This window comes from Pleurodeles waltl, chromosome 11 (assembly GCF_031143425.1).
Source record: "Pleurodeles waltl isolate 20211129_DDA chromosome 11, aPleWal1.hap1.20221129, whole genome shotgun sequence".
Classification (NCBI taxonomy): domain Eukaryota; kingdom Metazoa; phylum Chordata; class Amphibia; order Caudata; family Salamandridae; genus Pleurodeles; species Pleurodeles waltl.
Window position 1 is genome coordinate 133,129,862 of NC_090450.1, and position 21,714 is coordinate 133,151,575.

Consider the following 21,714-nt stretch of genomic DNA (forward strand, 5'->3'; position numbering starts at 1 on the left):
GTCACATGACTGTAAATGGCTCCTCTGTTGGGGGTTTGTGCATTTCTCCCAGATAGTGAGACATAAGAAAAGGTGTTGGCAGGATGAGCCACCCTGCCATGATGTTTGTTTGGAGCTGTTCCCTGCCCAACTTACATTCCAAAGGACTGCCTCCAGCACAAATACATCAGACATGAGTTTTCTGTAACCCTAGACTTCTTGCAGCCTTGACAGGGCAAGGGAACAACTTCCCACATGCAGACGTCAGGGCAGCCAGGATGTACCCCCACTTCAAAGGCTGTCACCCGTATAAATATTAGAAACCTGAACATCAAATTAGATCACTTCGGGACCTGTGGAAACTCAGAGTATGGACTGTCCTGCTGTTTGAAGGACTGCGCTGCTGCCTGAGGAAGAAAGACTGGATCTACTTCTATAACCCAGGACCATCAGACTGACTACAAGGGCTAGGTGGCTGGCGTCCTGAGTGAGCTTCAGGGACATATTCTCCAGAGACTTGTCATGCATTTGCCCAAATGACCAGACTCAAATGGCCCCACCTGTGCCCTCTGCTGGAGTGATACCTTACCCCAAAGAGGTGCCTCCAGGTTCCAGCCTCTTGGCTGGCATCAAAGTGTACTTCATCTTGTCCACCTTAGGGTTCCTTCAAAACAGCACTATGTAACTTGCCACAAGACCTTGCATCACACCACCTCGAAGCTCCTGATCAGCAGCTCCATCGGAACAGACACAGCGCAACCCAACTCAACACTGGCACTTGCATCATAGCTCCTGACCGATGGCCCCATCGGAATTGGTACACCGTGACGCAGGACTTATCATTTCAGCCCAAATACACCCAGGTACACTCCCCAGCAGGTCCAACTTGGCCCTCACCTAGCCTGCACTCCATCCCTGTCAGTCTGAACTTAAGAATTTGTTGTGGTCACTCTAACGAGATAACTCCAGATACCCCATATGCAAACCGTAAATCTCCTATATTTGACCTCAAGTTTTCAGATGACGACTAGTACAAACATGCAATCATGTGCTCTAGACATGCAAGGACTTAGCCAAGTCTCAATGGCATATTGCACATTCTGCATGATCACCACCCGCCATTTCCAATACGCCGTCAGGCGTTCTAGATGTGCTGGAGCACAAATACGTCCCAGTGATGCATTCCACGAGCTGCGTCAGCATGCCAGTGCAACCAGCTGAAAATTTACATCCCATAACTACAAACATCTTCGGAATGCCAAAGAGTGGGTTGGTTTTCCATCACGCTGTCCAATGACAGTAGGCTTTTAGTGATATTAGATTTGGCAAAGCTGAGAAAAGTTTTTTATGTAACTGTGTGTACTTTCTCTGTAAGCGTCAATGGCATTCCATGGGGCTCGGTCACTTTGATTAACGAGTAAGAGAGACAAAGATGACCAATGCTGAGTGACCACATTCCTGTTTGCCGCGTGCTATGCTCACTATATTGCTATTCCACAATTCTGCCTGGCACAACCACACATGATAAAATGTGTTTTTACGCTTGTCCCGTCCCCAACATGAGATCTATTCTCCATATTTCCTTGCTTTAATGAAAATTGGACATGTTAGTTGTCAAATTAGCACTGCCAATTAGCTAGATTAGGTCTTTGCTTGCCAGTCCTGATGCATTGCCATTGAGACTTTTGTGAGCAGGCTTAAACAAGAAACATGCTGACCTCATCTAGAACCTGGGATTCACTGGCATCCTTCTAGGTTCTATAAAAAAAATGTTTATCTTGTCATATGTTCTCAGCATGATTAGTAAAAATATTTTCATTGATAACCCATAGACACCTTTAATCTTACCTATCCACAATCTATCAACTCATATTCTCTCTCTACTAATGGGTAGATGGAGAGTATTACCCGACTGCCGTCTTCAGGCAATTTTTGAGTAAGGAAAAGATCTCCAGCAAAGAGCCCCCTGGTTGAGATCTGCTGGGCACTGCAGCACCCACCCAGCTAGGAGCACAGCCCAATGACAAAGCACGCCTCTTTCATGAATCAGGGCTTATGTATCTGAAATGGGATGCTTCCGCTGTCTGACAAAAAAACGAACTAAAATATCAGACTAGGAACAGCACATGTATGTTTATTTAATGATTTGGGTAGGTGTGCTGGACCATATAATTCCCTTTATCCCTTCTTTTTGGCTTTTTGTCAGTGTGACTTTATCCCCAAATTGCCAAAAAAATTTGTTGTGAGTTACTAAACCTTATTGGGCCATAGAAAAATAAAGTGATTATTATTTATAGAATCCCCCATATTAACGCAGAAACTCCATTGCATTACTGAAAAACCCTTTCTTCTGCTCTGACAGAGGAAACAATAGGAAAATGGGCAGATTTATCTATTGCAAAGGTAGGGGATATTTTTTAAAGGGGCCAGGCTGAGATCTTCTTAGGTCCTTTATGTTTTTTTTTTTTTTTCAAAAGACAGTTCATTTGCATTTTCATTTTTTATGTATACCCAAATAGGGGCCATCCTTAGCAATTTATCATGGAAAGATATTGATTCTTCAAGAAATAGGGTTAGAAAGCTGTCTCAGGACAATGAAGGCAACCAATCTTACTTTGAGTTACAAGGAATTGTACCTGGGGTCAGATGATGTGGTTCAGAAGGCATGATCAGAAAGGGAGAAAACACATGGGGATAAAATTAAACAAAATACATTGTGAAAGATAGTTCAATCTTAGCAACTCCACTCAGAGAGATGACAAGTTCCATTAAATTACTTTCTTTAATGAATGGATGGATGCAGTATCTCACTCAACAATTAGTGAATAGGATGTTTCCCGGCATTTCTAGGAACTGCCTGAAATGGAATCAGATTCACTGCATGTCTTGGACTTGTGGGCATTTGGAGACATTTCAGAGGGATGTGTTTCAGGTAATAGCCAGGATAATAGAATGGGATATCTATCTTTTCCAGAGAATGGCACTTTTGGCTATTTGGAATGGGGAGATGACAGGAGCACTTTATACTTACTGCAAAGTTGGGGACCAGCTCTATGTTCACCATTTACTGAAAATCCCTCACCGCTCCTAAGTTAGCAGAATGGGAGGAAAAAATGCGGAATGTTAGCAAGGGGGTGGGGGGGGGTGAGTCTGGTATCATGATAGAGTTAATTGTTCTATACAACAGTACAGAAAATGGTGAAAACTGGCCTGGAAGGAGTAGGGTCGGATCTCCAGTACACGTGTTAGTGCTACCTATGGAAGTTGAGACACTTTGGAGATAAACGTTCTGTTTTCTTAAGGTTGAAATATATATATTTTTGATTCAAGGTGTTGGCAATTTAAGGGAGCACCAACACTTTTTTTTTTTTACCTATAGCATGTTATGATATGCAATAACTGGGGATTAAAACAAAGTACAGTCACAATGTTTGAGGTATTTTGGGAGGATTCTATTTTTTGGGAAATAATAGTACTTTAAGGGAGCACACACAGTTTACGACTTTAGAATGTGCCATAATTGGGGATTGATATGAAGTATGGTTATTATGTATGTAATATTTTGGGAGAAACATACTCTACGGAACATTTGCACTTTAAGAGGTCACAGATACTTTTTTAATGGTGTTCAATAGCTTAGAATCCACAACGATCAGGGAATGAATGGAGGTACTGCTATTATTATAAGCGTTTGAAAGAAGAGTGAAAAGATTACCATTCTGTTGGGTTGATAACTATTTAAGGGATTGGGTGCGAAAAGAAAACAGACTTATCATGATGCTTATTAGTTTAGGGTGGCGTAATTCGTCATGTATTCTTGTACTATCTTTTATTATCAGCCCTATGTTTGTTTGGATTGATGTACTGTATTATCAATTTCCCTTACTTGGAATAATGACATTAAAATCAATAACAAAGTGCACATTTGTTCCTCAGTTTAACTAGTATGATTGTGTCCCCCAACATGCAGATTAACCAGTTTTCCACCCAGTCATATCCTCTTGGAGTAGGCATGTAGAAGTTTGTTTGACGATAGCAGACAGAGAGGATTAACACCAGAGTCAGACATTAATCTACTAACAGCATTTCAAAACCTATTGCAGTTATTAAGATAGCTTTGTAACTGCTTATTACAGTGTTAAACACTCAGGCCCTCATTATGACATTTGCGGTAAATCCCACTTACCGCTATGCTGACTGCCGCAAACATACCGCTGCTGCGGCGGATATCGGCTAAGCATATTATCACACACACACACCAATCTGTCACTATTCAGACACACACACAAATCCGCCAGCCCAATGATCAGGTCAACAGAACTACGCCCATAACATTATGACCCACGAGTCACCACGGCGGACATTCAATGGCGGTAAACCATTGGCGGTGCATACCGTCGCACTCAGAATACACATACACAAACAAAACAGCACAGCATTGGACAATTTAAATAACACACACCTGACACTCATACACACACCACACCCACACAACTATCAAACACCCACCCACATTACCCACAACCCCTTACGACAAGAAATAACTGCCAGCAGAGAGAGACAGCAAGAGCATCCACACAACCAAAGCCACATACCACCATCACCTTATACACCACCCACGCACCTTACATCACACACCCCAACACATCACCCTACACATCCTCTCCCACACCACTCACACTACACCCATGGCACCACAACAACACCCCAGATTCTCTGAGGAGGAGTTAAGGGTCATGGTGGAGGAAATCATACGGGCAGAGCCATAGCTATTTGGATCACAGGTGCAGCAGATATCCATTGCTAGGAAGATGGAGCTATGGCGGAGAATCGTGGATAGGGTTAACGCCGTGGGTCAGCACCCAAGAACAAGGCATGACATCAGGAAGAGGTGGAACGACCTACGGGAGAAGGTACATTCCACTGCATGAAGACACCAGCTCGCAGTACAGAGGACTGGCGGTGGACCCCCACAACTCCCAACAACTAACTCCTCCCCCACAACTAACAACATGGGAGAAGCAAGTCTTGTCAATCATGCATCCTGAGGGCCTGGCAGGAGTAGCATGAGGACTGGACTCTGGTAAGTCCACTCTTTAGTACTTTCACCCCCTTACCTGCATGACATCAGATACCCCCACAACACTCCCATCATTCCACCACCTCACACACACCCCGCCATCATAGCCCACTCATCCCAAAGCCAAGCCCTGTATGTCATACCAATGCATGGACACCACTCACAGACCTACATGGACACCTATCACTACAGCATGCACACTAGAGAGAATCAGCTAGCCCACCAAATAACAATTCACACAAGGCAAAGCTGCCAGGGCAATAACAAACAAAGAGGGCATCCCACCCATGCACAATATATCACACACAGAAACATTAACACTGCATTTACATCCCCACAGGTACCCCACCCAATGACACTGGCGAACAGGTGCCAGCAACATCCAGTTCCCCCCCCTCCCCCCCAGAAGAGGCCCACAGTGATGACAGCAGCTCTGGTCGCCTGGATCTGGATGACCAACCCGGACCATCAGGGACCTCCGGACAGTCAGTTACCCAGGCACAGTCTCACACCACCACAGAGCCTCTCCCCCTCAGGAAACACCACCACAGCACCCACCCAGCGGGTCAATACCTCTGTCCCCAGGACACGTCAATCAGCAGTGTGTCCACCACTACAGGGACCCCAGGGCACACCACAAACCCAAGACAATCAGGGACCTGGGGTCAGTGGCAGTGGACACATGGTTCAGGGGACAGAGGCACAGGACAACAGGGAAGCTGGGAGGAGTGTTGTGTGCCAGGGGGAGGACAGGCCCAGGGAACCAACTCTCCAGGAGGCACTCACCGCAATCCTGGGAGCATACCAACATTTCCAGGATACGCTGGGCCAGATCCTGGACAAGATGTAGGAGAACATGCAGCTGCAGGAGGGGCAGTACCTGGGGATCAGGGAGGACCTGAAGGCCATTAAAACCACCCTGGTCTCCATTGCAGGGATGCTGGCAGACATGGCCAACAGTATGAGGGAGGCAGTGGCACAACAGTGGGCCCCTGACACTAGCCAGACTACTGAACAGCCCTCCACCTCCACTAGCGCTAGTGGACAGGAGGCCCCGCCACAGGACCAACAGGCCACCGGCACCTCTTCCCCTGCAAAAGGAGAACCACCACACAAACGTTCCCTGCGATTCAGGCAGAAGCCAGAGACTACAGAAAACAATGTAGCTGCACACATGTCTGATCAGGGCAGACAACACTCTGGTAAGCACCACTGAGAACATTGGCTGTGACATTCCTGCTGCCAAGCCCACTATCACTTGGAAAGAACCAGTTGCCTGGAAATGGAGCACAGATAGAACCTTTACAAGAGGGAGGGGGATCCCAGTGGGGTGACGGACAGCAGATATCAGGTCAAGCTCCAATTGGTCACACAGCTCTGTGATTATGGCCCTGTCAAGTCTGTAGTTGAGGATAATGTGCCTGTCCTCCATTGTTGCCAAGTCCACCAGGGATCTGTACACTGGGGGGTGTCTCCAGCTCCTATTCATCCGCAGCGCCTTCATTCTATGGGGCAAAAGAGTGAGCAGCTGGTCATTATCTGTACATTGTAACAACTATAATTCAATGCATATTGTGATTCGTACAATATTATGGTGGCATATGTACAGGATGTGAAAATGTGAACTGTGACGCAGTTAGGATCCATGGCCTGGCCTGTCAACCCCACCCACCCCCCGAAATGGCATGCACCTGTCCAGTATGGAGAGACATGTGGAAGTGATGTAATTCTGCTGACGTTGTGCGCTGTTGCGGGAGGCGGTTGAGGACCGCCGTGCAGCTCCTCATTGATTATCATTGGGCCCTATGGGTTAGAGTGGTCAATTGTGATATACGCCGGCAGTGACGGTTCGCACCGCCGCAGACGTGACCGACATTTTCTATCTGTTCACTCACTTGCTACCTGATCTTCAACAGGAGAGGACCTACACTGCATGTGCTGCTGTGACCTGTGTCAGGAACCTACCATGGCCCCTGTGACTGGGGAAAGGGCCCCTGCCTTCACCTCAGCGGAGTTAGAGTGACTGGTGGATGGGGTCTTTCCCCAGTACAGACTGCTGTATGGGCCTCCAGACCAACAGGTGAGTACACTGTGAGCACGATGTATGGGGCATAAATGCTTGGAGTGGTGTGTGTGCAGGCTTCGTGTGTGTGTGTGTGTGTGGGGGGGGGGGGGGGTGGTAGATGTCCCCTGAGAAGCGTGCAGCATGTATGCAGGGCCATGTCTGTGCTAATGGGGATGGGAAGGGGCACGGTGGGCCATGAGTGTAACAGGCAGGACAGTCTGACTAATACCTTTCCCTGTGTGTATTTCTCTGTAGGTCAGCGCCCATCAAATTAAGGGTATATGGCATGCCATTGCCAAGGACGTGTGGACCCTGAGGGTCTACGGCAGGCTGAGCACCCACTGTCGCAAACGGTGGAAGGACCTGAGACGCTGGGCACAGAAGACGGCAGACGCCCAGCTGGGGATTGTCTCCCAACGAGGAAGGGGTGCCCGTCAAACCCTGACCCCCCTGATGGCCTATCCGGAGCTGGATGGGAGCTTGGGGGCATCACAGCAGCAAGAAGGGGATGAGTACAGAGCCCTTCATTACAACTTACGGCTGGTGGGGTGGTATCTGGGTGGGGGATGTAGGCCTGTGGGTGCCCCTAGGCCAGGCCTGACATTGCACAGTAGGTCCCATGTTGGGCAGGGTTCTGATGTGAAATTCCTCCAAACTAGCTAGTAGGCATTCACTACTGGGCAGTGGTGTGGGGGTCTCAGGTATGCTGCAGTTGGCGGTATGTGTCCCTACCCATGGCCTGGTGACCAGCATTGTGACTGGTAGTGCAATGCCTAGTGCATAGGGCTGCCCCCTGTGTGTGAGTGTGTTGTGTACGCCAACGGTGGTGTTGGGGCCGCCATTGACCAAGTGTATCATTTGTCTCTTCCCCCCCTTTTCGTTTTGTCATCCTGTCCTTGTGTGCATTAGCATCATCTGGCGGAGGAGCAGAGGCACCGGTGACTGAGGGAGCTGCATCCCACAGGATCCAGGAGGCCAAGTCCACCGACAGTGAAGGCACCAGTGGGACGGAGGGCGAGGGGAGCACCATGGCAGAAACTGGAGGGGACAGTTCGGACACAGATACCTCCTCCGATGGAAGCTCCCTGGTGGTGGTGGACACCTCTGTGCCCAACCCAGCTGCCCCCCAGTACCAGCACTGCTCTCCCCCCCCCCCCCCAGCAGCCCCTCAGCGAGTAGCCGTGCCTGCTCACCCGGGAGGGTGGGCTTCTCCTTCACGCCAGGCACCTCAGGCCCTGCCCCAGTTACCCTCAGTTAGCCCTGCTGCCCTGAGTGAGGAGGCTATTGACCTCCTGCGATCCATCTCTGTTGGGCAGTCAACCATTGTGAATGCCATCCAGGGGCTGGCAGCCAAAATGCAACAGTACAATGCATTTATGGAGGGCATTCAAACTGGCTTTGAGGCCCAACAGAGATCAATCCACGCTCTGGCCTCCTGTCTGATGGCAGCCATTGTCCCGGTTTCCACCCCCCCCCTCCAACTTCCTCTTCCCAATCCCATTCCCCTTAACCCCAACCTATCCCAAGCACACAGGCAGGCGAGCATGCACACAGGACAACACATAAGAGTGGCACAGGCAAACACAGGCACCACACTTCATACCACAGGCACCCACACAAACACCATCCAGATACAGACATACCGACATCCACTGCCTCCACTGTGGCCCCCTCCTCCTCCTCATCCACCCTCCCTCCATCCTCCCTCCCTCCCGGTTGCGTCGACACTCACACCTGCATGCACTACATCCTCATCCACTCCCACCATCACCAGCACACCTATCCGATCACACACCTCACTGGCAGTCAACACCCCCACATCCATGCACACGTTCCCTGTGTCCTCTCCCACAGTGTCTGTGCCCCCTCCTCCCAAAGTACACAAACGCAAGCACTCAGACACCCAACAGCCATCCACTTCAGAACAGCATCCAGCCCATGCACCTGCACCCAAACACAGCAGACTGACACCTCCTACAACTACTCCCTCTTCCTCCGCTCCCAAACCTTCTCCCTCTTCCCTTCCCAATGTCTCTGAGCAGCTTTTCCTCTCCACCACTGACCTCTTCCCTCCCCCACCCCTGTGTCCTTCACGTCAGGCCAGGGTGGTCAAAACCCAGGCAAGCACCTCAGCCACCCAGACCAGGTGGGAAAAGATCCCGGTCACCAGCCAGCCAGACGGAAAGGGTGCCTGCCCCAAGTGCTGCAGGAAGGAAGGGCAAGGGGCCAGCCCCAACTGCTGCAGGAAAGAAGGGAAAGGGGCCTGCACCAGCAGGCAGTAAGGACAAGGGGCCTGGTGCTGGGACGACCCCACCACCAACCATGGTGGTGCAGCCGTCCGAGGCTGCAGGGGTTGAGCTGGAGTTTCCCCCCACCACCAGCAGCAGCAGCACCACTGCCACCACTGAACAGCCGTCACTGCCGGCGGAAATTCTGTAGACCTGCGTCCATGGGCTGCTGTGCGGCCTGCCCCCTCAAATCCAATGCGTATGACACCCAACTGAGAGACTGTGACTTTGCACTCCACAAGATCTGCATCACAGGGCACGATGCCCCCTCCAGAACCAGTGGAGATGCCATTCACTCACCCTATCCTCCCCAGGATGAAGCTCACAGGGCACGATGCCCTCTCTAGAACCAGTGGAGATGCCTTCCACTCACCCTATCCTCTCCAGGATGAAGCTCACAGGTCACGATGCCCCCTCCAGAACCAGTGGAGATGCCATCCACTCACCCCATCCTCGCCAGGACAAAGCACAGGGCATGTTGCCCCATCCAGATCCAGTGGGCAAGTCACCTACTTGAGAGACTGTGGCTTTGCACTCCCAGGACAGAGTAATGGACATGTTGCCCCCTTCAGGACCAGTGGCGTTGTACCATCTGCCGGCTGAGGTGCCCCCCCGTTCCCCGTCCCCCTGACGTGCCTGCCTATTTTCGACCTGATGCCCCTGCAGAGTTCCCTCTGTGTTGCTGCAGGAGTAAAGTGGGGCCTTGGACTTTCTAATTGTGGCCCTGTGGGCCACGAACACTGAGGACTGGGCAGTGTTCCTACATTTGTAACTATGTATAAACTTTTTGATTTAGATGCACGTATTTTTACTATTGTATCCTATTACATTCACTTTCATCAATTCCTTTTGTCCTTGCATTCTTCCTGAGGGGTATGGGGTAAATATGTTATGTTGCTGCATCTGCTTGTGTGTATGGTGTTTGGGGTGGGGGTGTTGCATTTGTGTGTCGCTCTTTTTCCTCCCTCCCTCCCCTGTGTGCTAGGTGGCTGTACTCACCGTGGTCATCTTCGCTGTTGTTGGTGTTCGTAATGGAGCAGCACGTAGAAGAGCATTGGAAAGACATGCAGCTCGGGCTCCTTGGCAGCGTGGTTGTTCCCTGAGTCTCGGGGGTGAGTCGTTTCCATTCTGTGCATTGTTTCCACCAGGCTTTTGATGTCGTTGGTACTGCCCCGGAAAAGATGGCGGATTGGTGTGTTATAATACAGGGGACGGGACATTGTCTTCTGCCTGGCTGTAGGCAGTTACCGCCGTGGTGCCTGTTGATTCCGCCCTGGCGGTCAGTGTGTTAAAGTGGCTGGCTGTCTGAGCGGTTTCCCCCATGGTCATAATTTGGCGGCATTTACCGCCGCCCTGTTGGCGGTATTACCGCCGCTTTATCACCAACCGCCATGGTTGTAATGAGGGCCTCAATGTATTGGGTTGCCTTCCCTCAAAGACGAAAATGTACACTTCATTTGTCGAATAACACCTATTTACTGGTGAATATGTGTCCGCCAGCATGACCACATTAAAGCCCACTGTTTGTACCTGGCATCTGGTTTGCATTAGCAACAATAACCATGTGTGTGGATGGTGCAGGTGGTAAATACATCAGGGTCATCCATGGAGTTCACTTTGAATACTTCTGATCAGTTTGTGGGCCCCTCTCAAGCACAAAGCTGTTTTTGCATTCTGCTCCGTTCTTGCCTAGCCAGGCCCCCTACAGATGTGCACAATGCAGTTCAGTGTACCACAGTTCAGGCATGACAGACCTCTTTCCAAGAAGTTGTATGATGATGGTCACTGAGCCACTGGTGCATGGCTTACTTCTCATATTAAACTAATCACGGAACATTCATTTGCACTGGGCCATGCACCATCTGTTGCCCACTACTCGCCCTGCAGTCAGGGTATTTAGTCAAAGGTCCATGTTATTATTTAATTGGTCACCTGATTCGCTTTTCTTACTTCACTGATGCATGGCAAGATATTCATGGTTCTCTCATAATCTGAAAACTAAGCTAGGATGTTTCAAAGGCCTGGATGGAAGTTGTTCCTGGAATCACAATTTAAAATCCTAACATGCTGAAGTCTGATTTTAAATTGCAATTCTAAAAATGCCACATTTAGGAAGCTGACATTTCCTTACTTTAGCCATTTTGTGCCTACTGCCTGTCTCCGATTACATGTCTTTGGGTCTTTGGGGGGGGGGGGGGGGTTGGGAGAAGCTGGGCTGTGTGTATCCCTCCTAGACAGCCACACACAATGAGAGCTTACGTGTGACCTAATGGGCACTGATGGACCATCCTGGGGAGGATGGGAGTGAGGAACTGGGTACAGCTTCATTCACATCGGAACAGGCTGTGTCCTGTCCACACACAAAGGGCTACATAACCCCCAGTAGTGGGCCTGGAGTCAGGGCGGGAAGGGCGGGCCTCTGTGCACTCCAAAGCCATGCCTTTGGAGCATCCCCTACTTTAAAGGCCCAAGTACTGGACAACTGACACCACCTTTTCAGCACACTTCTAGACCTGTGGATACTCAGCCAGCGAGAAATACTGCTGTGCTGCTGAAGGTCTGCCAGGTCCGCTGGACTGTTGTTTGCTGGACTCACACTTTGCTGTGCTGACCTGTGCCTGCTGCCCTCTTGCCTGGGAGTGAGAAGGACTGAATCTCGACAGTCCAAAACCCAGAGTGACTCCAAGGGCCAGTTGGCTGACCTCCAGATCTGAAGTCTCAGGAACATAACAGACTTCTAACCATCCTGATCCTGGACTCTGCCATCTGTGAGTATGTCCTGCCAAGTGATGCCACTCCAGTTCTGGACCCTTGGACCTGGGCCGAAAGTGCTTGCTCCAGCGGAACCAACGCATACTCCTCTGCAGGAGTACAGTCGCTGATGGTGCATTGAGAAAATGGTTGCATCACCTCTATTAGGAGATTCGGAACCAGTGCAACCAGAATTGCATCAGCGCTGTACCTCGCATCTCAAAACCAGCACATCACTTTCGGAACCGACACCTCAGCAGTTTTTCTCAGTGCAAGTTCTCACATCCCAGTAAAACGGCTGCCTCAAGGGCAATGCTAAAACTCTGCATCACAGCCCCTGCGCTCACTGGAACGATGTATCGCCTTGACTGCCCAACGCATCCTCGAAGTAGATGCATCTGGAACTTGCACTTGAGCTTCATTCCCCATCTCGGAACCAACATATTGCCGATATTGCGAGAAAATAGCAGCACGTCCGCTCTACTGCGTGGTTCGGAACCCAAGTATAGCTCCGCAACCCCGATTAAAGCTACTTTGGTTCAGCAGGCCGAACTTGGTCCCTACAGGCGGCCCACGCTCCATTGTGGTCAGCCTGAACTTTTGACTTTGTCCCATGCCAGTGCGACCACATACCCCCAGTTGGCACTTCTGTCTTCGAAGTGCTGTTTTACAGTTTATTCCTTAAAAATTCATAACTCAAGTTCTACTTATTGGATTTTGGTCTTGTTTTATTATTAAATTAAGTTCTACTTATCTAATCTGATGGGGGTACTTTTGGCAAGGTGTTTTCACTTTTACAGTTTGAAGTGTTGCACAACTACTGTACACATTGCTGTTAAGTTATGCCTTACTGCTCTGTGGCAAGCTACCAAAGCACAGGTTAACTTGGGGTTTGCTTGTGCCTCACCCAGACTACAATTGTGGTTGCTGCTTGACCATGGCTCACATCCCAGTCAACCAACATCCAAATTTCTCACAAATCTGTAGGAAAAAGACTAACATTATTGGTAAGTTGCTATACACTGAGTATGCATGATTCAGACAACATTCATGATTCACAATACATAATTAAAGGAGTACACTGGAAGGTATAACTTCAAGCTGATACATATTACCACTGAAGATGTGAAGTTTGTTCAGCAAAATACTAATTTTATATAGATTGGGAAAAAAAAAAGAAGCAACCAACCATCTGATTGTCCCTCTTGGCCAATCGACGATCTGAGCGTTCCACATCGCCTGTTATACTGAAAAATGGATCCCGTCCAAATGGCTCAGAAAAACTTCTCATCATATGACGTACATGTTCACGATGTGAAGAAAAAGGATCACTATGGGGTAGAGAACAATAGAGAAAAAAGTGTCAGCAAGACTACAAAAATCAATATTAAATCAAACAAATATTGCATTGCATTGAGATACGGGAATTCAATGCATTTATAGTCTACAAAGTGCCAGGTTTTTCAGTTAAGATTTGATTATGAGTTTCCTTCTTGTTCCTGCAAAAGTACTTTAGCAGCCTAATGTTTGTTAAAAAGTTGAATTTTGCATTCTAGATCAGAGGACAACAAATGCATTCTAGATCAGAGAACAAAAAAACAGACACATCAGCATGGATACACACAAAGATCTTTCATGCAGCCTAATGAAAAGTGCGTGCATCTCATCATTTGTCAATGAGGGCTGAAAACTTCAGCTATAAGAAACAACATGCCTAACATTCTATTATTTGAAAGAAAATCTGCATATTGAGGAGTCAAACATTCCTTGCTTTAGGGCACCAAAAGGAGCTGCTCTACTTTTAGCTAAAGTGGTTATTGACTAAAAAGATAAATCAAACTAATTATATCAGCTCTTAGAAGATATAAAAAAACGAGAGCTAGTGCTTAAAACACCTAAATAGGCAAACAAATCTATTCACCTTTAAATATTACAGTGCATGTGTGACAAACAGGTGGGACAAACATCCCTGTCTGTATGCCAATCTGCTTCTAATTTTTAAGTTTTGCTATGCCGTCTTGTCCAAGAAATTTGTGTCACGATGCCCCGGGCATGCAGTTAACATGGCACATGACATGACAGAATTTGAGATTTGGTTTGGTATGTGGCTCTTACCTAAAGTGGCACCCCTTTGAATGTGGGTGGCTATAGCCCAGACAACCAGGCTATACCACTACAAACGGTTGGTGGCAGCTTATTTTCTGTTTCAGGGTCACAGGCTCTTTTTTATCTGCATTCCAACAAGGAGATAGTTTACCAGCTCTCCGGAAAAATCTGACCTGATTCACCGTGACTCAATTTCAGGCATATTTGAGAGTTTTTGGAAAACAGAGGTGCTGCTCTGATCTCAGATCTCTCTGTATGAACGAAATGTCTTAGTTAATAGGGTGCTCGATGCTGTAGTAAGAGCATGGACGGTCTGTCTTCCTTCACCCTGCATGTCGCCCTTATGCTGCTCTTGCCAGTACACCTCTCCTCTAGAATGTTTTGCAAAGCAAAGTGAAACTCTCTGGCTTCCAATACTCTTCCTGAGCAGGTGGAAAGACAGAACTAATGTAGTTCAGTAGCCTCAGCTAAGACAGTTCCAACAGACTGGGCCATAAATTGGCTTGTTCAAAAACAGACGGCTAGTTGCTCCTCCGACATATCCTATGCTTAGTGCTGACAGGCAGAAAACATGTTTTCATCTGAAACCTTGAAAATATGGCAACTTGAATATAAAATGTGGTTTAGGCTCATTGTTTCCCCCAAAAGTTTTACAGGAAATTGTAATTTGACTGGTCAGTTCGGTAGGCTGTCTACACAATGGGTTGGAGGTGGAACCCTGCAATATATATGATTCTCATCTTTTCACTTTTGGAGCTTTGCACACCAATAAAAAGAAAGACGAGGACCAGAGAGAGAGAATTGTGGTTGTCTCCTTTTAAAGAACATACCTTAAGAATGGAAACGGATGGCACCATGCTGCCAAGACACCTTGGAGGTGGACTGTCCATCTGAGGAGAGGATCTCCCCTATTCAAAGAGAGTCCAAGAAGGTCGGAAGCAGCAAGCTAGCCAAGACCAGAAGCATGCAAATCCTGCCCAGCCTAACTGCATCTCTTACAAACAGCGCACCTAAAGCTACGTAAGAACCCTGAGCGGCCGAGCACCACATACCCTGCAACTTCCCTATAACTGTGCCCCCTTTTTCCATGAGTGCCTGCCACGGCTACCTATTAACTCCTATGGTAACAAGACACTGAAGTCCTTTCCCTAAGCAGACAGCAGCAAAAGGAAATGCTCGGCAAAATCATGGTGCCAGCTCCAACATAGCCATATTGTGACAATCAAAATACCCTGAAACCAGGTATCGAAATACAATGTAAAAAGGTTCTAGGATCAAACCCTTGTGCTTGGCTATTAAATAATTTTAGCCCTTCCTAAATACATACCCCCCAAGATTGCGCAGAAAGTACCAACATCAGAAAATATACTGTTAGATAAAGTTAAATACATCATTGTCATTAAAAACTTCTTAAAGTTACTGAGCATGTTTCCAGGCAGTAATACAAGTCTAATAACTTGCTCTGAAATAATAACATTGCTTAGATAGACATTTGTTGAACGTGAGTTGTGCTGCCTGAATTATAATTTCTTAACTCACAACATTCTCCAAGAGAAAGTCTTGACTTCGTTGCCATTGAAAATCAATGCCTAAAAAGAAGGTATTGCCTTTTCAGTGAGCTGTGCTAGTATCTTGTGTTTCCAGTTCCAGGGTCATTGGCAAAGCTTGGTACAAATATTTCCTACATGCCCTCGAGAACTGGCGAGTCAGAGTTGTAGCGCTACCACAGAACACAGAGACACTCAAATTACATTTGGAAGCCATATTAGTTGTCAGCCAAAATTGAACCTTTTCATTTATCAATTTATTTAAATTTTGTACAGCATGCAAATAACCACAAAGCAGGTATCTTGACGCTTTACAAAACGTGCACCAATCAGGCCTGTTAAATTTAAACAGAAGGGTTTTTAGAAGATTACAGAAATGCAAAGAAGATGAATGTGCACATAATGGCCCTTTCCATGACCGCCACAACTGTAAGGGCTTCATCTCCCATGTATATCTAAGGGACTCTATTAAGATTCTTAATATGATGGACTAAGGGTCGACCCCAGCAGCACCCAAGAGAAAGGAATGTAAACTCTCATAGGAAATAAGGAAACAGGTTACAAGTACTTCATGATACATTAGGTTGGACACTGTGTGGCGCTGCCTCCCACAGCCTCAGAAACCTCTCTATAAAGACTGGGTAGGAGGTGGTGCCAAATGCACCATACAGACCCAATAAATTCAACACTGCAGGACCTCCTGTGTTCAGATGCATGGTAATCTCATTGAATACAGCCAGAAGAACAGTTCTGGTGAGAAAGGAAGGTTTACAGCCTGACTGACAATGATCAAAACAGGAGATGGACTCTAAACATAAAGACTATTGTGAATTAACTAAGCTCTCCGGGATTTTGGAACCTGATGATGATGATAAATTAGGGCTATAACTGATTTGAAAGGTGGGATTGGCGGGGGATTGTTTAGTAGATGGCAAACTATTCCCACTGTTCCTCATGTAAGTGAAAGATTATGTAAATTGCTGCATACAGGTGCAATCACTGGCATCAGCTCCTCAAAAACCCCCAAAAGGACAGGGATCTAATATGGAGCCAGAAGACATTGATAGGGCTTTACTGTATATCTCATCTTCATTCATCACAAAAAATGTATTAAAAGATGATTTAAGAAAATTAGTTCTGTAGTGGGTTGGACTTTCCGCCTCTCTGCAGAGTCACCAAACTTTGCCTTCACCTCTGCCCTGTTTTATGAATTAATTTTATTAGGCATTATTACAATTTATCAATCCTAACCAGTGCTAAAGTGCTTGTGCTTTTTCTCTACAAAACATAGTAAAATTGACCTATACCTGACTGGCGCATTTAATTTACGTACAAGTCCCTAGTAACTTGGTACTACCTGTCCTCAAGTCCTGTAAATTAAATGCTATTATTGTGTCTGCAGCACCCACTAATGTAGCACTTTAAACCATGTCTCAGGCCTGACATTGCAGCCTGTAGGGCGGTTTTAAACTGCCAATCTGACCTGGCAAAATAAACCTTTTGCCAACCCTAATCCTTTTAAATACATATATGTCACCCCTAAGGGGGCTTGCAGCACCGATTGTGCCACCCACATGAGTAACCCTGTAAATATGTCTCAGACCTGCCACTGCAGTGTCTGTGTGTGCAGTTTTAACTTCCAGTTGCACCAGGCAAGTGCTCCCAGTTGCCAGGCCCAAACCTTCCCTTTTACTACATGTAAGTCACCCCTAAGGTAGGCCCAAGACAGCCCCATGGGCAGGGTGCTGTGTATTTAAAAAGTAGGACATTACTGGTGTGGTGTACATGTCCTAACAGAGAAATACTGCAAAAAAAAAATTCACTACTGAAAGGCCTATCTCCCCGTAGCAGACAGAGATATGGAGTTTGTGGTCTCTGAAGTCACAATTTAAAAATACAATTTTTGATGAAGTTGTTTTTTAAATTGTAAGTTTGAAAATGCCACTTTTAGAAAGTGGGCAGTTTCTTGCTTAACCATCGGGTGCCTCTGTCTGGCTGTGGAATACACATCTGGGACAGGATGACAGTTGGGCTGTTTGTGAATTCACTGTAGACAGTTACACAAAGGGAGCCGAGGTGTGCCCTGCATATCCTGATGGGTCTTCCTGGGCTACAGTGGTAAGAGGAGCTGGATGTGCACCTAAAAGGTGGGCTAATCTGAATGTAGGGATTTATCCTGTGACTTCTTAAAATACGGGACACTACTTCACTTGATCTGTTCCTTGACATAATGTGATCAAGAAGCTCCATACAGAATTGATTTCATAAATACCTGAATTGCCTTGAGAAAGCCCCAGGTTTATGAACCACTAGGGGGCGAAACACGTGTTGGCGTTTGTCTCTCATCCATGTGTGCCCTAGTGATGTTCTCTTTTCCATCCATGCATCTGGAAATAAAATCTTATTGAATCACTAACTTGGCTGGACATGCTAACTGAAAAAAAAGAATTCTGATGTGAAGTTATGGACTAATTATCTGGGAAAATGGGTTTACCAATACTTTACTGAATAAGACTGAGTCTGTCCTTACACAAAGCAGTCTCCAACCCCCAAAAGTGTGTCTGGGGCCAGGGCAGGAAGGGTAGAGTCTTGTGCATTGGACCTCTGAGGCCACAACCAAAGGATACTTCTGGACTGAAGACATTCTGCTAGGAACAAGAGCTGGATGCTGTAGGAGGGACTGCCACTCTGCCTGCTGCTTGCTACTTCTGTCCTGGGAGTGAAAGGACTGGACTTTGCTTTCTACATCTAACTTCCAAAGGTTCTCCAAGGGCTTGGACTGAGCTTGCCTCCTGTTAAAAGTCTCAGGGACATCAAAGACTTCATCTTCATATGCCAGAAACTGGGCTTTCTTGCTAAGACTCCCAGCTTGCCAAGTGGTGCCAAATCCAGTCCCTGTGCTATTGGGAATGAGTTCTGCTGCAACCAAGAAGAAACCATGTACATCAACTCCAGAGCTACTTCGGGACCACCACCGCTGTCCGACTCCGCGACGCTGCCTGCCCCAGAGACGTGGTTCCCGCTGAGTGCAACGACCATGACCAATTTCGCAGGTCTAATGCCACTGCAGCACCTCCACATTGTAAGTCCTAAGTGCTGTGTCACCGACATCCCTGACACCGACTAACTTCATCTCCACCACAGCACCCGTGGCGGGATGGCGACACTGCAAAGACAACACCACGCGTTGACCTGCTGGGATTCAGCAAACCAGCCAGATCGCAATAAATCGATGCCTTGCCACTGACGCCACATCACCTCTCCTGCAACCATAAGGAACCGACGCTTCGCTCCCCTGCCTAGCAGTAAAGTACTGATGCCACACCTCCCCAGTTGCAGTAAGGAACCGACACCGCACCAGCGACGCCTCACCTCCCTGACTCTGTGCAACGTCGTACGACTCTGTGACCAGACCGCACTTCCTCACGACTGGCGGACTGTTGGGAACGACTCCGTCAAGACATCGTGATAGTCCCAGTTGGAGCTACTGTGTTTCTAAGCACTTTACTGAGATTTAATCTTTACAAATTTGTATATTTGCTTGTGTACATTGTATTTTTGTTGTTTTGGTCTTGTTTTACTCAGATAATCATTGGCTATTTTTCCAAACTGGTGTGGAGTACTTTTGTGGTGTTTTCGCTGTGGAGAGAGAGAGAGTGAGTGTGTGTGTGTGTGTGTGTGTGTGTGTGTGTAAGCCTGACTGCTTCAGCCAAACTACAAAGGGGGTGAGAGCAGGGGTAATCTTAGCTGTGTGTCTCTCTTATCCTGATTAGAGGGAGGGTCCCTACTTGAACAGGATGCAAACCACTGCCCACTAGAAACCCCATTTCCAACACAGGTGATCAGTGGTGAGGATAGGACTTGTATTTGTACTTTACATACATTGATTGGTGTACACTACTTCCATTTTGCAGACCATTACACCCCAACATACTGGTTTGATTTTGTTCTTTTTGCAATTTTTGAGTTTGATTCACAATCATGTCTCAGTCTGGTGAGCCATCAGTGGGAGCTGAGAGTTGGTGTTTGAGCAGGAGAGGTTGAGACCTATTCGGTGACTCAGCTCAAAAGGTTCTGCAAGGAGCTCAAATGTACTATTAAAAAGGAGGAGCTAAAAAAGGCACTGAGGACGTGGTTGGCAGCAAAGGAGGCTGACGAGCACACAGGGAAAAAGAATGCTATTGCGGAGAGAGAGGAGCAAAACCTGAGGGATGATTTGATGGAAAATCAGGATCTGCCTGGGAGGAGGGCACCTTCTAGTGCAAGCAGCAGTGTTTCCACAAGAGGTCTGACCCCAGAGGAGCTGGAGGACAGGCGGTAAGCTAGAAGGCTCCAAATGGAGCTGGAAAAGCTCAGTCCAAAGCATGAGGTGGAACTTCAGGTGGAACTAGCCAGGTTCAAAAGAGAGGCAGAGAAAGAGAGAATCGCCATAGGGGAGAAGAAAATGCTCTTAGCTCAACAGCTGAGCTTGAAGGAGCTGGATCTAAAGAGCAGGTCCAGCACAGATGGTGGCAGCAGCTCTCCGTGCGGTCTCAGGGGAAGGTACATATACTAAAGGATTTGGTGAAGGATTTTGTTGTGGGGATGACCGAGCAGTGGTTCAGAGGTTATGAGGTGGCACTGAGGATGCACAGGGTCCCTGAGAGAGATTGAGGGCAGGCTTTTGGAAGTATTTCTCAGTGGAGAGGAGGGACACCTTTTTGGCCTTCGAAGTAGAGGATCAGATGAGGTACCCTGCCATGAAGGACACCCTGACCAGGAGGAATGGGCTCTCCTCAGGGTGCTTTAGGGAAATGTTTAGGGAGAATACTAAACTTGGGTGGATTATATTGATTCTTTCAACAGAGCACTGGATGGTTGGGTGAAGGGCAGTGAGGTAACAGACTATCAGGGGCTATCAGGGGCTGTACAATTTGATTGCATGGGAGCACTTGTCTAGCCGTTGTTTTCCAGAGCTGTGCCAGCACTTGAGTGACAGCAAGCTTACTGACCCCAGGAAGCTTGCCAAGGAGGCCGACCGATGGCTCAGCACCAGGGTCCAAAAGAAGTTGTATGTGGGAGACTCTGCCAAGAGTGGACAGGGTCCCCAACAGAAGAAGGGGGGGGGGACAAGGATAAAAGTAAGGAGTCCTCAAAAGGGCCCCAAACCAGTTCCCAGGGTAAGGATTCCCAACCCTAAGATGAAAAGAAAAGTTGGCTCCCTTCAGGAAAGCCTTCAGGGAAGGGACCCCTGAAGTGTTTCACCTGTGGCCAGGAAGGGCATTTCAGAAAAGAGTCCCAAGAGGACACAGCCCCCGCACCGGTGGGCAGACACTAGGGGTGGGGAGTGTAGTGCTTGGGGAGAAGTTGGCTCCAGTTAGTGGTGGGGAGCCAGCTGAGTTAACCCTAGTCTCCCCGGGTGAGTGTGAAGTGGTCCAGAGAACCCTCTTGTCTGAAAACACTAAGTACATGCACTGGGTGACCATCAATGGAAAGCGGGTGGAGGCTCTGAAAGACACAGGAGCCAGTGTGACAACTGTCATCTTGTGTCTGAGGAGCATGTAATCCCTAATGTGGTCCACCATGTTGAAGTAGTAGACAACATGAGCGCCAATGTCTGGTAGCTCAGGTTCCTTTTGAATGGGAGGGTCTCAGGTTTCTTGAGGATAGCTGTGAGTCCATTCATGCCCGCTGAATGTCTGCTGGGGAACGACCTGGAGCATACAGTTTGGGAGGAGGTGGTGCTCCATTAGCACTTGGAGAAGAAAACAAGTTACTTACCTGTAACTACAGTTATCCAGTATTGGAATCTTTCATAAATTCACATGCTTGAATCATCCCAGTCGTCGAAGTGGGAGTCCCACGGTACATAAAATAGCAATAATTAACAAATAAAAATGTTTTCCTATTGGCTATAAT

The 21,714-nt window shown here is 47.6% G+C and overlaps 1 protein-coding gene across 2 annotated transcripts in view; it reads right to left on the reverse strand.

The window, feature by feature from the left end:
• Positions 1 to 21,714, reverse strand: part of MLF1 (myeloid leukemia factor 1) — a 144,900-nt gene that overhangs the window by 109,573 nt on the left and 13,613 nt on the right. For both annotated transcript variants that reach the window (XM_069213274.1, XM_069213273.1), the window contains exon 2: positions 13,353 to 13,494. In XM_069213274.1, coding sequence (XP_069069375.1) covers positions 13,353 to 13,494 — 142 coding nt within the window. The remainder of the gene's footprint in view (positions 1 to 13,352; positions 13,495 to 21,714) is intronic.